Source organism: Aptenodytes patagonicus, chromosome 3 (genome assembly GCF_965638725.1).
Source record: "Aptenodytes patagonicus chromosome 3, bAptPat1.pri.cur, whole genome shotgun sequence".
NCBI lineage: Eukaryota > Metazoa > Chordata > Aves > Sphenisciformes > Spheniscidae > Aptenodytes > Aptenodytes patagonicus.
This window is the reverse complement of record NC_134951.1, coordinates 52,589,327-52,604,304: the sequence shown is the minus strand read 5'-3', so window position 1 is coordinate 52,604,304 and position 14,978 is coordinate 52,589,327. Positions and strand designations below refer to the sequence as shown.

At 40.1% G+C, this 14,978-nt stretch overlaps 1 protein-coding gene across 1 annotated transcript; it reads right to left on the bottom strand.

The window, feature by feature from the left end:
• Positions 1–1,137: 1,137 nt before the first annotated feature.
• QRSL1 (glutaminyl-tRNA amidotransferase subunit QRSL1) lies at positions 1,138–14,876 on the bottom strand. The gene is made up of 11 exons (XM_076333342.1): positions 14,821–14,876; positions 14,357–14,516; positions 13,101–13,199; positions 11,546–11,642; positions 9,635–9,811; positions 7,167–7,342; positions 6,929–7,041; positions 5,185–5,377; positions 4,672–4,789; positions 2,205–2,410; positions 1,138–1,662 (listed from the first exon to the last, which is right to left on the bottom strand). Exons 1-11 carry the CDS (start codon positions 14,842–14,844, stop codon positions 1,454–1,456), a joined length of 1,572 nt encoding a protein of 523 aa, XP_076189457.1. The 5' UTR covers positions 14,845–14,876; the 3' UTR covers positions 1,138–1,453.
• Positions 14,877–14,978: the final 102 nt, after the last annotated feature.

The window sequence follows — 14,978 nt, the reverse complement described above, 5'->3', positions numbered from 1 at the left end:
CGTGATTTGTAAACCTGGAGTTTATTTCACCTCCTGCATGCTAGAAAGGATTTTTTTTTTTTTAATGAACTACCTACATAGAATCACAGCATAGTTTGCATTGGAAGGGACCTCTAAAGGTCATCTAGTCCAACCCCCCTGCCGTGGACAGGGACATCTTCAACTAGAACAGGTTGCTCAGAGCCCCGTCCAACCTGACCTGGAACGTTTCCAGGGATGGGGCAGCCACCACCTCTTGGGGCAACCTGTGCCAGTGCTTCACCACCCTCAGCATAAAAAATTTCTTCCTTCTATCTAGTCTAAATCTACCCCCTTTAGTTTAAAGCCATTCCCCCTTGTCCTGTCGCAACAGGCCCTGCCAAAAAGTTTGCCACCATCTTTTTTATAAGCCCCCTTTAAGTACTGAGAGGCTGCAGTAAGGCCTCCTTGGAGCCTTCTCTTCTCCAGGCTGAACAACCCCAACTCTCTCAGCCTTTCCTCACAGGAGACATGTTCCATCCCCCTGATCATTTTCGTGGCCCTCTTCTAGACCCGCTCCAACAGGTCCGTGTCTTTCTTACGCTGAGGGCTCCAGAGCTGGACGCAGTACTCCAGGTGGGGTCTCACCAGAGCAGAGCAGAGGGGCAGAATCACCTCCCTCGACCTGCTGGCCACGCTTCTTTTGATGCAGCCCAGGATACGATTGGCCTTCTGGGCTGCGAGCGCACATTGCTGGCTCATGTCCAGCTGTTCATCCACCAGTACCCCCAAGTCCTTCTCGGCAGGGCTGCTCTCAATCCCTTCATCCCCCAGCCTGGATTGACACTGGGGGTTGCCCCGACCCAGGTGCAGGACTCTGCACTTAACCTTATTGATCCTCATGAGGTTCACACGGGCCCACTTCTCGAGCTTGTCCAGGTCCCTCTGGATGGCATCCCGTCCCTCAGGCGTGTCGACTGCACTGCTCAGCTTGGTGTCATCTGCAAACTTGCTGAGGGTGCACATATTATTCCCTTATTTCCTTTTGTATTTACCTGTTGGTGAATGGATCCTTGATACCTTTGTTCCATTACAGCTTGTCTGGTTGTTCCATTACAAAAGTCTATGCTCCAGAAGGAAAACCAACCCTTTGGCAACGATGCAATTTTCACAGGAAGGTTCAGGTTAGTTCTTTAATGGGCCAGATACCTTACACGCCCTCTGGGGATGGAAAAAAGCAGCTCCACAGGCATAAGATACATAATTTCAACCTGGTGTTTTTAGTATCAGCTAAAAATGGTTCTTAATAACAGACATGCTTACTTAATGATTCACTTTGCCTTAGTTACATAGTAACAAGCTGTGATAATTCCATCCCGTATTACTGTATATGGTTCCTTTTAAAATGGATTATTATTTCTGCAGAAGAGAATTAACCACAGGAATACATTTTTAGACACAGCCTTCTTGCTTTAGCTGACTAGCAAGTCCCGTGTTATGAAAAAAAAGCAGATTTCTGATGCTGAAAGGCACCGTGGTCGTGCCTCTTCACTTCTAGCTGGATCATTGGGAATTTTACTTGTTTTTCAAACCATTTGGCTACAGTGAGAAGCTGCTTCTCCTGGAATGACCGTCCAATGAACTGAAGCCCAACTGGCAAGCCTCTCTCTGAAAGACCTGTAGGAACATTTATGGCTGGCAGTCCTGAAAGGAAAAAGAGACACACGCACAGACTTACTGTTAAACAAATCCAGTTGGGAGTAATTTTTGTAACAATTCCAACTCTTAGAATTGTTTTCATGTAGAGGAAAAAGACTTTTTTTTTTCCAAGAAAGGTTGGACCAGATGATCCTTGAGGTCCCTTCCAACCTGGTATTCTATGATTCTAGTTAAAATAATTTCAGTCAATGAACTAAGGATACTGCTGGGTGATTACAATAAATGAATTAGAGTGATTTAAGGAGTCAGCATCCTCTGAAAAGAGAATCAGCTCTCCTAGAAAGAGATTTCGGTCTCTGTAATTTGAATGGATTCATCTTATCCGCAGCCCCCACCCATTTTAAAATCTAGTCTTACATTTTAAAGCATTTCATAAATAAGCTACCCTTACACCTGGTTATCATTGAGTTAAAAGACAGAGGTGAAATATCTTGATTCTAAAGAAGAGGTTAAATAGCTGAAGGGAATGGACATTAAAAAAATCACTAGACAGGGGAAAACATAGCTGAATTCCTGTCCCTGCTCACCAGCCATGTTTGCAGCCTGTGTTAGGATGTCATCTTGCGCGCTACGGGTTCTGTTGTCTTCTTTGATGAATTCCATATACGGTACTGCATCACTCAGAGTGGTAGGAGTGAGTAAAATATCAACACCGCTCCCAAAAACCTTCACAAAGTCATTGGCAATAAGACGTCTGACTTTCTGTGCCTTGATAAAGTAATTCTCATAGTTCCTAGAAAGAAATATGGACATGAGGGCCTGACACTAATCCAAAAAATACAGAACTTAATTTCTTAGTTACTGTAGAAAAGACAAGCCCAGTATTCCTTCTGGTTAAAAGACTAACACTGGTACTTGAGTTTTTGATATACCAGAAGCTTAGTCATCAAACATGATGTTTATGCTCTCATGGCAATGAAGCTGTCAAAGAAGGAGGAGATGAGGGCATCCTGCTGAAGAAAGGTGAAGGGAAAACAAACCCCTAGTTTAATTAACTAAAAATCAAAACAACGCTTTTATCACCTTTCTGAAACTAAACCGCGTATTGAATTTCACTGCAGGACAGCACAGCAAAGCCTAGAAACAATGCAGAACTAAGCAGGCCTGGAAAATAGGCATTAATCATTTGGGATTCAATCCAGCAAGATACTTAAAGCATGTGAAAAAGTCCCACCATTTACAGAGGACTCCAAATGGACTTGAAACTACATATGTGTTTGTAGTATACTTCTCTGTAGAATACTATAAAGACCTCATCTTTCCCTAACCTTTTTTTCCTCATGTAAACATGTGGTCTTTGGATTTCTAAACTGTCTTCACACAATTCTGAAGCAGAAACAAATTAGTCAGCTTTATGTCTATTGTTCCTTTTAACTTCATATGCAGAACTGGTAAATGTGGAATCCTTAAATTCAGAGAAATTCAGTTTCAAGAGTAATTGCCATCTAAAACCACAGCTATTTAAAAAAAAAAAAAAGGGAAGGGGGTATTAACAACTGCTACATGCCAGAGTGTGTGTAGATAAAACAACTGAAACTGCCCAAAAGCCATTTTGTTAAGAGTAATCTAAAGATTTACGTTTCTGAAAAACTGCAATGCAAATCGTTATAATCAATAATAGACAGCAGATTCAAGTTAAGAAGTTTTATCACGGTCCTTGTTCTACAATCATTTCTGAAATCATCCTAGCTGTTAACTTCAGAAAAACAGTAAAAGGAACAAAAAGGACCTCAAACCATATTTTAAGCTGGAAAGACTATTTTGGGTTTTAAAAAAAAAAAAAGTGAAGAAATACAGTTAAATCAAACACATACTCTCTGTTAATTCCAATACGACGTTGACAAGCCTCCATTGCTTCCTGAACAATCACCTAGTTATTTTACAGATTTCAAAAGCAAGATAAAAATAATCTGTAAAATGTAACATTTGCAGGAGACACAGATGGTTTTTCTCTGCTATTTATTCTAAGAATGCTTTCTGAACCCTGGGTTCTGTTCTTCAAAAGTAATTTACTGTGGACAGGAGCAGGGGACTCTCCTGTTCAATCTTGATGGAAGCCAGTTGTGTATTCCTTCACAGAAGGATGAACTACATGAATTTTAAAGCAGCCTTAGGAAAGCTGATCTGGACAGTTGGAACCAGAAGGAACACACTTGGCAGGAATACTGGCATTCCATAAAAGCTGATTGTTACATACTGACTGACAACATTCCTGCCTCTGAGAGCAACTAGAAGTCGCATCTGATGAATACTCTTGCTGACAGAGCTCTTTCTGTAGTGCACTTGCTTTGAGACTGATTACACGACTAATATTTCTGTTAGTATCTGAACAAATTAAGACAGCGAAAAACAGCACTTTTACTAACATAAATTACGACTGTTGGATAATAAGGATTGAAAACTAAGAAAAAAAGTCAAATTGATCCATGCACCAGCTTCTCTACATGAGCTGGATAAAAACCTGTCTTCTGTAAAGACATCGGTTCAGTACCTTCCAGTGCCTTCCTTTCCTATACTGAGGCAAAGAGCTATAGTTAATTTAATTGCTGTATCTTCTGGCTTTCTCTCTAGAAGACCTCACTAGAATGCACCAGCAGTTTTTCTATGCAGTTCTAATGAGATTAAGAACTACAGAACTTCTAACACTATGACAGTAATGACTTCAGTATGACTTCAATGTCATACCATAGGATAGATTTTTGCTTAATTTAACTAATGGGTACCAATAATACTCTGGTGGGGGGCGGGGGGGGAAATCACTAAGTTGTTTTACTTATTTAATTCAGGAGGCTCACTGGTAAGACTAAGGGAAAACATTTTCATTCATTATTAACAGTTCACTAGGTATTACATAGCTAAACAATAATAATAATAATACATGTAGCTACTAGTGCAAGGATGAATTTTTTTTCATGTCATGATGAACAATTAATCACCATTTGCTTAAAAAAATTGTTAACTTGGCAAATTTGAGTTTCAAGATGTTCTGCTTACTGTTTCAACAAGAAATAGTTTCCTGACAGAATTCTTCCTCTTACAACATCATTAAAGCCTTCTCGTCGTGTTGCAGCATACATACTTTCTGTGGACTTGTTCATGTCAGAACGGTGTCCTGAAAAGAAAAAGCAATTTGTAAATTAGTACTTTTTGTAATCCTTCAGATTTAACAACATAAGGTAATGTTATACATAGTAACATAATAGGCCACTGTTTGCTGCAGTCTGACATGCTACTATTCTGGAAAAACAACAAAGCATATTCCTGTTTTACTATAGAAATATTAAACAGATTTTAAGACCAGACACTCACGTGTCTAGAAGTGAAATATATTAAAATATGTATTTATTTACTCTTTTTTATTTGGACAGGGTTTTTACTCTATGCCATCTTGGAGAAATAACACCAAGCATTCAACCATGAGAAATGTATCTATTAAAACTAATACTTTTTAATGGCATCCAACAATGTTTCTATTGCCTGAGAAAAAAGTTTTTTCAAAGGCCTTACCATATTCCAGTCCATCAAACCTGGCCATATTTGATGCCACTTCTGCTGTGCACAGCACATGATAGCAGACAATTGAGTAACGAGTATGCGGTAGACTCACTTCAACTACTTTAGCACCTGCATTCTTAAAGAGGTCAGCAGCCTTTGACCAGAGAGCCAGAATTTCACTAGAAAGCCCTGGTGCATGATATTCCTTAGAGAAAAACAAGAAAGGGAGTGATTTTACATACCGGTTTACTTCTAATGGCAACCAAACCGCAAACACTCCTTGCTAAAAATACATTGAAACTATTACCTCACCACTATATGATTTAAAGTACTTATTAAAGCTTCTTGCATCTACTAAATGTTATACAACCAAGCAGTATTAAATTAACAGCATTCAGTCTTCTTAAGAATATTATGTTCATCTCAGTAGGATCAACCCACGTCGCAGACCATGGAATTTCAGCAGTTTCTTCTGAAGCAGAAATTGCCCAGTTATCCACTTATTTGTCTATCCATGGAGACTACTGCACTGCTCTGCAGTTTGTGGGTAGAAACTCTTCAGGTTTAAATCCTAATACTAGGGCTGCTGCGAGTAGGAAAGATAAAAAGAAATTATGGCCACAGCTCATCAGTGACAACTGGCATGCTTCAGTGGAACAAACAAAACAACCCACCAAAGAAGAACTACAATCAAGGGGTTGGGAGAAGACTTAGATAAGCTACATTCCTGTTTAAGAGCTGAGTTAAAGATATTCTATTAAAATTCTCTATTTTTGAAGATACTTGCTTTCGTTCTAACCCACAATATCAGGGTGATAATACTGTCTGATTTCTGAGTAGCTATGACCCGTGGTTAATATACGCATGTATCTGTTTAGGATAATCTGTAGCAGTAGCAAACAACTGTCCAAAGGATACAAATAATTAACCAATACCACTATTTTAGATTTATCAAAAACTAAACAGTACGCAGCTAATTAATTTTCTAGGCATACAATTTTTGCATTTCATAGATCCTGAATGGTTATGGATCTGCCCCTAAGGTCAGTGGGCACCTCTGTTTACCAAATTAAATCTTTTGGTATACCTGTTCTAGCACAGGTTCAAATACTGAGAATCAAACCAATAAATGTTATTCACATTGTCTCTTTGAAGGCAGAGCCTTTACTAAACTAAAAATAGGCTGAAGTCCCAAATGCTGTGCCTAAATTGCAAGTATCCTTATAGTTACAAACATGATTGAATTGCATACATCAGGAACCAGATTACTGTCGTCTTTCAATCCTTAGAGCTCTGCGAATCATACCTCCTTGTGCCACTCAATTGCCTTTAAAATTCTGCTTCGTATTAACACAGTGCCATTTAGACAAGTATCTCAAAGCACTGCACAAAACAGTACTAACCTCACTGTGTGAGAAGGCACTAAGGGCAACTTGTTTGAGGTTATACAGGTGACTGATAAAAGAGCAACAGAAAGAACCAAGAATTGAAGTTCCCCGTTTCCCTTGGAACTTCCCGACAGTGCTTCCCACAACGACGACAAAATGTTTTAGATGAAGCATTAGCATATGCTCGCTCCGAATCACCTGCACAGGCAACAGAGCACATACTGCTCTTTTCCAGGAGCTTCTTGTACTGTCTTCACTGTTTTAAATCATGAGAGACCGGGAGGTGGTGGGCAAGACACAAATATTTTTTTGTTAGGTGTCCTATTTGCTGTTCCTGTCCGCAATTGTTGACAGGATTTAAATGTTACCTTCGGAATTCCTATTGAGAGCTTGCTGACATCAGTCAAATTGGGTAGTTCAAATGGCTTAAAGTTGTCCTGAATTGTGGTAGAGTCTTTAGGATCATGTCCAGCAAGTGAACCTGAAATATGACATGACATATGAAGAACAGGAAAATGTACACTGGGTAGCTAGAATTCAATTTTTTTTGAGACAATGTTGTAAACAAAGATATATTGTATACAAAGACATATGCAGTAGTAATACCTAACACAACTGCTGCGTCATCCACACATCTGGTTAAGATTCCTGGCACGTCCATGGAGTTCACTAGAGGAATGAGACCATGGCGAGAGATCAGTCCGTATGTTGGCTTTAAACCTACTACACCACAGTGAGCAGCAGGGTTTCGCGTAGATCCTCCTGTGTCTGACCCTAAGGCTCTATAGTTTCAAAAGGATTATCATTAGTAAGGTAATTCAGAACATTTCCAAATAATAAAAATGTATGGCTTCAAGATGCATGGATTTAAAAATGTGTGAATTCTTCCAGATTAGACGTCATAATCACACAGCCTAAATTTCAGTCTGCTCCCTATGTCTGCTATTTTTTATCTGTTCTCTTGTTTTTCTTAGGGTCTCTGAATTAGCCATCAGGTGAGCCCAGTTCTTTTCACAAAGCAGAGGTAGACCAGTAGAATTTAGGCCATCTGAACATGGTCCTAAATATCTACTTCTGCCTTCTCTGTTGGTCTGTTCCAATACTGCGGACTCCGAAAGATACGCCTCGTGATTTAGTTCATGATTTTCAGACATTGATATCTTATTTATTCAGTAGCCAATACACGACAAAGCAGCATCTTCCAGTATACAAATAAATAGTGACACAGTACACTTCTTGCCCCTAATAACAGGGCATACTTTTCAAAGTCTAGGATGTTTTTCCTGTTTCCAAACCTACAAAGCATAGCATCAGAAATTCCAGCTTATAGTAGCTTAGGTGCAATTTTAGGACACAGTTTTTTGGTTTTTTTTAAGTTGACTTCTTTTTTGTTCTTTCACAGGTGAAACCTTGTTCTTTCTAAATTGAAGTTTTTATTTCAAAAATTGTAATGGAATTGGAAATTCATATTGAAATGAAACCTGCTCTTCTCATTTTTAACAATTTTAACTCAAGCACCATCTAAAAAATAAACACATAAAAAATAATCCAAATCTTTGCCAAAAATAAATTAAACTTCAGAAGGAGGTATAATTTTTATTGAAGTGGGTATGTGACTTTTCCCATAGGCATCTGTTTCTGAGATGGCTGAACCAATTCAATTGACTTTGCTGAAGTGGAATTTTTTCAAGGCTTTTGTGTTGATACAGAACATCCTCAATTTTGCAGCATTTCTGTACATCCAAATCTCAAACTGAAAAGACAAAGACTGGCAGCATTCCTGATGCTTGAAAGAAACTAATAGAGTGGATATACAATAGGTTATAGGCAATAAAATAGCTGGACGAAAAACCTACCTCATCTGACAAAGTGCTAAGCAGTGCAAAATGGGAGTTCAGCATGCCCAGCAACATAAGAGAAGGTGCCAGACCCTATCAGGATCAGCCCATTCTGGCTCAGGACAAGGACCAGCAGTCCTTGGGAATGGCTGCACTGAGTTCAGTTTCAACAGTATTAAAATGTTGAGCAGACTACATCCTAGCAAAGGGCCATGAGATGAAGAGAGGTATCATTTAAAAAATCATAAAATAAATAGGGGTTTGTATATTAAAACATAGTATTTTTTTTAAAAAAAGCTGCAGTCAACATTAGCAAAAAATATTTTAACAATAAAATAGACGCTTATAATATAGTCTATGGGTAAACAAAGACACAATAACTAAAGAGCATTCTTAAACGCCTTCCAGTTAGTAGTACAACTGAAATCATCTGCTATAAAATGTGCTCCACTATGTAGCTCTAAAAACTGCATAAAATGAAAGGTGTAAAGTTTTAAGGGTTGGATTTCTTTTAACAGTTGGATGGGGAAGATAGTATAGACCACTGATTTGTTAAATAGTGCATTGCTATTCCATGCAGATAATAATTATTGTAAAAAAAAAAATTCCAGCTTGTTTAAATTGATTAAAAAAAACCCACAAAAAACTAAACCTGTCTAACTTTTTAAAACAGACAAGTTTGTAAGTATCTCTGTAGTAAGTATCTGTGTATCCTTTTGTTAAGTCAGGGATATGAAAGCTTTTAGATCCCAAATCTCATGTATTATTACATAACTCTGCTATAAAAACAAAGGAGGGGAGGAAAGATTATTATACTGTTACAAATTAAGGGATCTCCTAATTTGCTGAATTACATTTTCAGCGTGTATTTGTGTAATGCACTTACTGAGGAAGAGGCTGTGTCGCAAACCCCATGTTAATTTTAAGAGAGTATGTGGGAATAACAATAAAACTGTCCTTCCTTTACTGCCATTATCATTTTATTTCACGCAGTGCAAAGTGGTCGTATCAGTCCGCTGAATAACAGTTGAAATGAATATGCCTAAATTTGCCTACATGGATTCATTCTGGCTTCATGATATGCCACAAACAAACTAGGGATGCTGAAATAAATTCTTGCATGCCCGTGCAAATAACCCTCATATTTCAAACTAGATTATGAGAAAATTATAAAATTAAAACCTTCCAGCATATTTTGAGACATTTAATAAAAAACAATTTTAAAAAGCCTCTTACGCAAAACATGTGAAAGATGACACAGCAGCCGCACTGCCTCCTGAGCTCCCTCCTGTTATTACCCAGTTAGACTCTTCGTCCTCAGAATGGGATTTTGGGACAGATTTTTCCTTGTACTGTCTTGAATAACTCCAGGGATTTCTGACTGGTCCAAATACCCCATCCGTACTCCCAGATCTAAGATAGTCAGACAGGACAAATACAGACAGAAGTTGACAGATGACACACTGCATTCACCAAGTTTTTTTTCTTTATCCAGTTCCTCATCCTTCATCCTAGCAAATTCAGTTTCAACTCAAGAAGACTGGTGTACGTAAATCCTTGTGCAGTCAACTTCAACAACATTACACAGAATTGTAAAGTTTATAGGTCTTCAGCCCTTTCTGACACAGAACCTGAACTCATACCTTCTAATGATATCATTCTTCTAATGCCACTGAAAAGAATGTAAACACAAAAATGTAAAACTGATTTAAGCTATGTAACAGTAAAGCTGCACGTCTACTTCAAAACAAAGGTCTTCTGGTTTCCTAACCCTGCATTTGGAAAAGGCAAAAGAAGATTACCACGATCTTGTGGAAAACCGTGCTGCTAAAGGTGGGAGAAAAGCCCTGCAATAGCGGGAACAAGCACTTCTCTGCAAATAACACACTATAACTCACTCTGTAGCCCTCTCCTGAGGCCACAGTTCGCTGGTTCAGAGTGCTAGACTGGCTTCTCAGAAACTTGTTTCAGTCAGCTTGTGGCAGTGTGAGCTGCCACCAGAAGCGGGGACAGGATGTACTTTCCTCCTTCCTCACAACTTCCACCCCATGTTCCCCCTGACTCCAGGGTGCCAGTGCTATTAGCCAAATCATCAGACAGAGTGGGCAGCTGACACACCACTTGAAAACTAACCTTACTGAGACACCATTACTTTTGAGCTGGATCAGCTCCCTGATCAAGCTCATGGTGCAGCTGTGTTGCTGCTAGCATAAGAGACCATGCAAACACACAGACCAGAGATGAGAGGCCAGCGGTGGGATAAGCTTTTTTAGGAGTATCCTGTCCTTTAATGAACTTACACCAGTTGTAATACTGCACAATCGGTCTGAGGAGTGTCTCTTTGACACAGAAATGACCTTATCTAAAACAATACAGTCAAAGTATTTCCACTGCATCCATCTGAATTCCCAGTCAACCCTGTCTTCGGTTTAGTTAAAATAAAACCAAAACACACCACTTATTGTTTCTCATAGGTAACTAAAGTCCCAGACATTCCTTTCCAGACCCAACAGTTGTGGTGACAGAGACTCCCATCCATAACAGCCCAATGTTCTTCCTTGCTATAGCTTGGCTGCCTTCACCGATTTGCTGGAGAATCAATTTGTGAGAGCATTTTCCAACGTGCTCCTGACAAAAGTCACCAACATTAGCTTAGGCAATTTAAGTGTTGCCTGTTTGCAGCAAATCAGGGAGTACTCATACAAATTACTCCAGTGGCTGACTGGCAGAGGCAGTGACTGCCATGGGGGGAAGGGCGTGACAATAATTAGCTAAGGGCAAAAACCACCAGTAAGGAGAGGGAAAAAGGCAGCAATTAACTAGTGTTGGAACCAATTCTACTAACATACTATTGGATCTGGAAGAAGTCTGCTCATCCTTGGCCTTCTGCAAAGACTGTACTGCTTCCTCCCTCTCCAACACAGCTATAGTCGAACACTATGTTCATAAAACTCAGCATTTATATCATTTACACAACAGTATAAATACTCAGGGAAAAATTCATGCAACTCTTTATACTCTTCACGGGTATTCATTATTTTCTAACCTCAAAGAAAGAGGAGTTAAGGATTATAGGTAGATCAGAACAGATGGTGTGTATTCTATTTAATGTGCAATCACACATTAAAAATAATAAACATCACTCACCCCATTGCAAATTCATCTAGGTTTGTTTTTCCTAAAAGCACAGCTCCCTGATCCAGTAATTTCTGAACTACTGTAGCATTGTAAGGAGAAATATAACCTGAAAACAATCAGAACAATTAAGAATGATTGGTGATACAGCTGATTTAGAAGTAGCTACTCTGAACACTTCAGAGTTATCATTATTTATGCGTAAGAATTGTCAGTTCACAGTGCCAAAATTTTGCTTCAAGACAACATGAGTAATTTCCAAAACGCAGCAAAAGTAAACCAAATGCTGTTTTGTTTGCAATGTCTTTTTTTTCCTCCACAACTTACAACCCAGTAATTCTGGACTATAGATTTCTAGAGTGTGGAGCTAAGACTTCACATAAACAAGTTACCACAAGGGTAGCAAATTACTGCATTCAGCCAATTTGCAGGAACTGCCTAAAATTAGAAGAAATGAGAAACAGCTCTTTACGGAAAAGTGCTAAGCTACCTTGAATTATCTCCCATCACCATGAGACAAAGGAGCATATGGTTAACCACAAGCTTAAATACTGACTATCCTGTGATCAAACGTGTGCACCCTTGACCACTTAGACCTTACATAAACTAGGATGAGAACCATGACACTTACATGAGAGCCTAGGTAGCAACCATTTCCTTCTGTGAATATTGACAGGGCTTTCTCCGCCCCCACCCTCAACAGGAACAAAAAGGACAACATCACTCCTAATACTCTCAGCCATGACATTGCAATCAATCACAATGGGTCTGAGAACGTGCTTTAAGGAAAAGCATCTCGGGTAATATAACACTTTTTAAAATAGCAAAGTCATATTTTGTTTCTTCTGCTATTAAAAAAAACCCAACACATAATCAGATTAGGGTTCTGCTAATTTACTTGAGCTATCTTCTACAAAACTTTTCAGTTTTACTTTGTGCAGAATAAAACAGATATAAGAAATGTTTTCTACTTTTGCTTGTACTATGAAAACATTCTAACGCCTTGGAAATGTTCATGGATGTTAACAGAAACAAGGAGCTTAGGAAATTTAAAAAAAAAAAGCAGCCTTACAGAATGTGTTTGTATATCAGGAATATAGAGAAAAGAATTGTTAATGTCTACTCTTCCTACAGTCATATGAAAAAAACTACTGAAGTCAACAATTATCAACAGAAAAAAAAAAAAGAGACTGTCTTTGGATTTTGATAGACAGAACAGCAGCAAACAGTACTAACTGCTCTCCTGTAGACCTAAAAGTAACGTGAAGCAAAATGTGAACTATAGAACAATTCCATTTTAGTATATAGGCTATAATAAACATTGTGTTGTTAAAAGCACGTAACTATATGAATAAAGGAGATAATGTGCTTACACAAGAAAAAGATGCATCTGTAATACCAGATGAGCTTGGCAGGAGAAATTAGATAAACATATTTTCTCAAATCAGTTCAGCTCATTTTTTGAACCTATTTAGATTTCTGGAAGACTCCACTCCATAAACCCTCTAAGAAGAAGAGCAAGAGCTCTGAAATGAGATCTGATTTTACTTTAAAAGCTCTACTGTACCTTTTAGCATGTTTGATGCACATGTTGTCTCAATGCCAGCTGTATTAAAGTTGTCTTTTACTGCAATAGGAATTCCATCTAAAACACCCAGCGGCTGACCTGCATTAGGAATTATTGCAAAAACAACAGAGATTAAAGCAAAGCGTGCTATAAGTATAGTCTTCTTATCAATTACCATTTATTTTACATGTCCCTTTAGGTGTTTTTTGGAAGCAAGAATGCTATCCGCTTAGCATTTGATAGTTGTCTGTTACATTTTTCAAGAACAATCTTCCATTCTAACTCTAGCACTGAGCATTCTGCCCAAACCAGACCTGACCCCGCAGAGCGGAGCAGAGCAAGACAGGCAGCTGCTTTCATATAGGTTAGCTATCCCAAAGGAGTGCTTACCTCTTCAAATATGACCATGTAATGCTTATTTAAGCCATAGGTACTGCCTAAATCTACTCCATCCCTAGGCTGGGAGACATAAATTCTGCCTACCCAACATACACAGGAGATATGATCTAAAAAAATTACTGAAGCAGAGAAAATCTTCCCTAGGTGATTGACTATCCACAATCCAGGGAAAAAAAAAATTAAAAAAAATTAAAAGACCTGTGTCAGGAAGCAAAACACTCTAGCTGGCAATTTTCTTAAGCTGCCAGAGGACACCAAGTATCACCCAGGAAGGAAAACAAGTACCCTATTAGGTGAAAATTTCCCTTTTCTGTCTCCCAGGAAATGCAAAGGAAAATGAGGATGGTCAGCCTCTAAATGCCACAGATAACAGGACTGAATGCTGTTCTGTTCATCAACTAATAACTGCAATTAACAAAGTTGCTTTATTTTCATTTGCTTTCTTAACTTAAAACCCGATAGGCTGAGCCACGTGTTTGTCTAACCCAGTCGACAAGCCTGCAAAAGACCACTGCATCTTCCTGTTCGTGGTAACTGTTGGCTACCAATTCAAAATAAACTGCTGAGGGAAAGAAGAGGCAACCAGTAGCAGTGCTGTTCAAGAAGCACAGAGCCTATTTAATCTGCAGTGCCGGGTTTGGTCCACGTTTTGCTTTTGATTTTTGAACGGAATACACTACTGGGTGCCAAGCATACACCCACGAGCATGCACCCACAGAAGCCTCAACCGCAAGCCTCATCCCCTAATAGTCAAACAAGTAGTGCATACACCTGCTTTAAAAAGAAAAGATGCTTCATCTAACACAAGAGCTCCTCCACAACAGCTTTTTAAGGATTAAAAGTAGGAGCAAACATACCTCTTCTGTATCTTTTCTCTGATTCTTCAGCCTGCTTCAAGGCAGTTTCTTCCGCCACGGTAATGTAAGCATTAAGAAACTTGGTGCTTTTGATGAGGGAAAGGCACCTCTGGCAGAGCTCCGTCGGAGTGACATGTCCCTCCTTCAACGCTGCCGAAACCTGAAAGCGCAATCCCCCTTTCAAGGCCGCCAGGTGACAGAGCCCGCTTCGGGGCGTTAAGCGGGTAAAGCGCGACCCCCACTGCCACTTCAGGAAGGAGCCCACGGGAATGAGCCCCCCCCCGGGCCCCACCGTGGCTGGTCTCCCGCCGCCCTAGGCTCCGGGGAGGGGGGACGTGAGAGGACACCGCGGGGGGCCCGCTCGCCCCGGTCACCTTGCGAGCCCGGCCCGCCGCCGCCACCCCGCTCCTCGGCGCGCCCTTCCCGCGCCGCGGCGGCTCGCAGGGCGGGCTGGCGCCACTCACCTCGCGGAGAGAGGCACGCAGCATGGCGGCCCGCTTCCCACCGCTTCCCACCGCTTCCCACCGCCTCACGCCCGCCGGCCCGCCGCGACCCTTCTCCCGCCGCGACGCCTGGGCGCCGCCATCTTGCCGCAACACCGAGCGGCACCATTGGCAGGGCC

What these genes read in the sequence shown, in the direction of transcription:
- QRSL1 (XM_076333342.1), bottom strand. Translation starts at nt 14,844, where the DNA reads ATGCTGCGTGCCTCTCTCCGCGAG. An exon ending in AGAGAAAAGATACAGAAGAG is followed by an intron (nt 13,200 to 14,356) that starts GTATGTTTGCTC and finishes TTCCTAATGCAG; the next exon opens with GTCAGCCGCTGGGTGTTTTA. An exon ending in TGCATCAAACATGCTAAAAG is followed by an intron (nt 11,643 to 13,100) that starts GTACAGTAGAGC and finishes GATTGTTTTCAG; the next exon opens with GTTATATTTCTCCTTACAAT.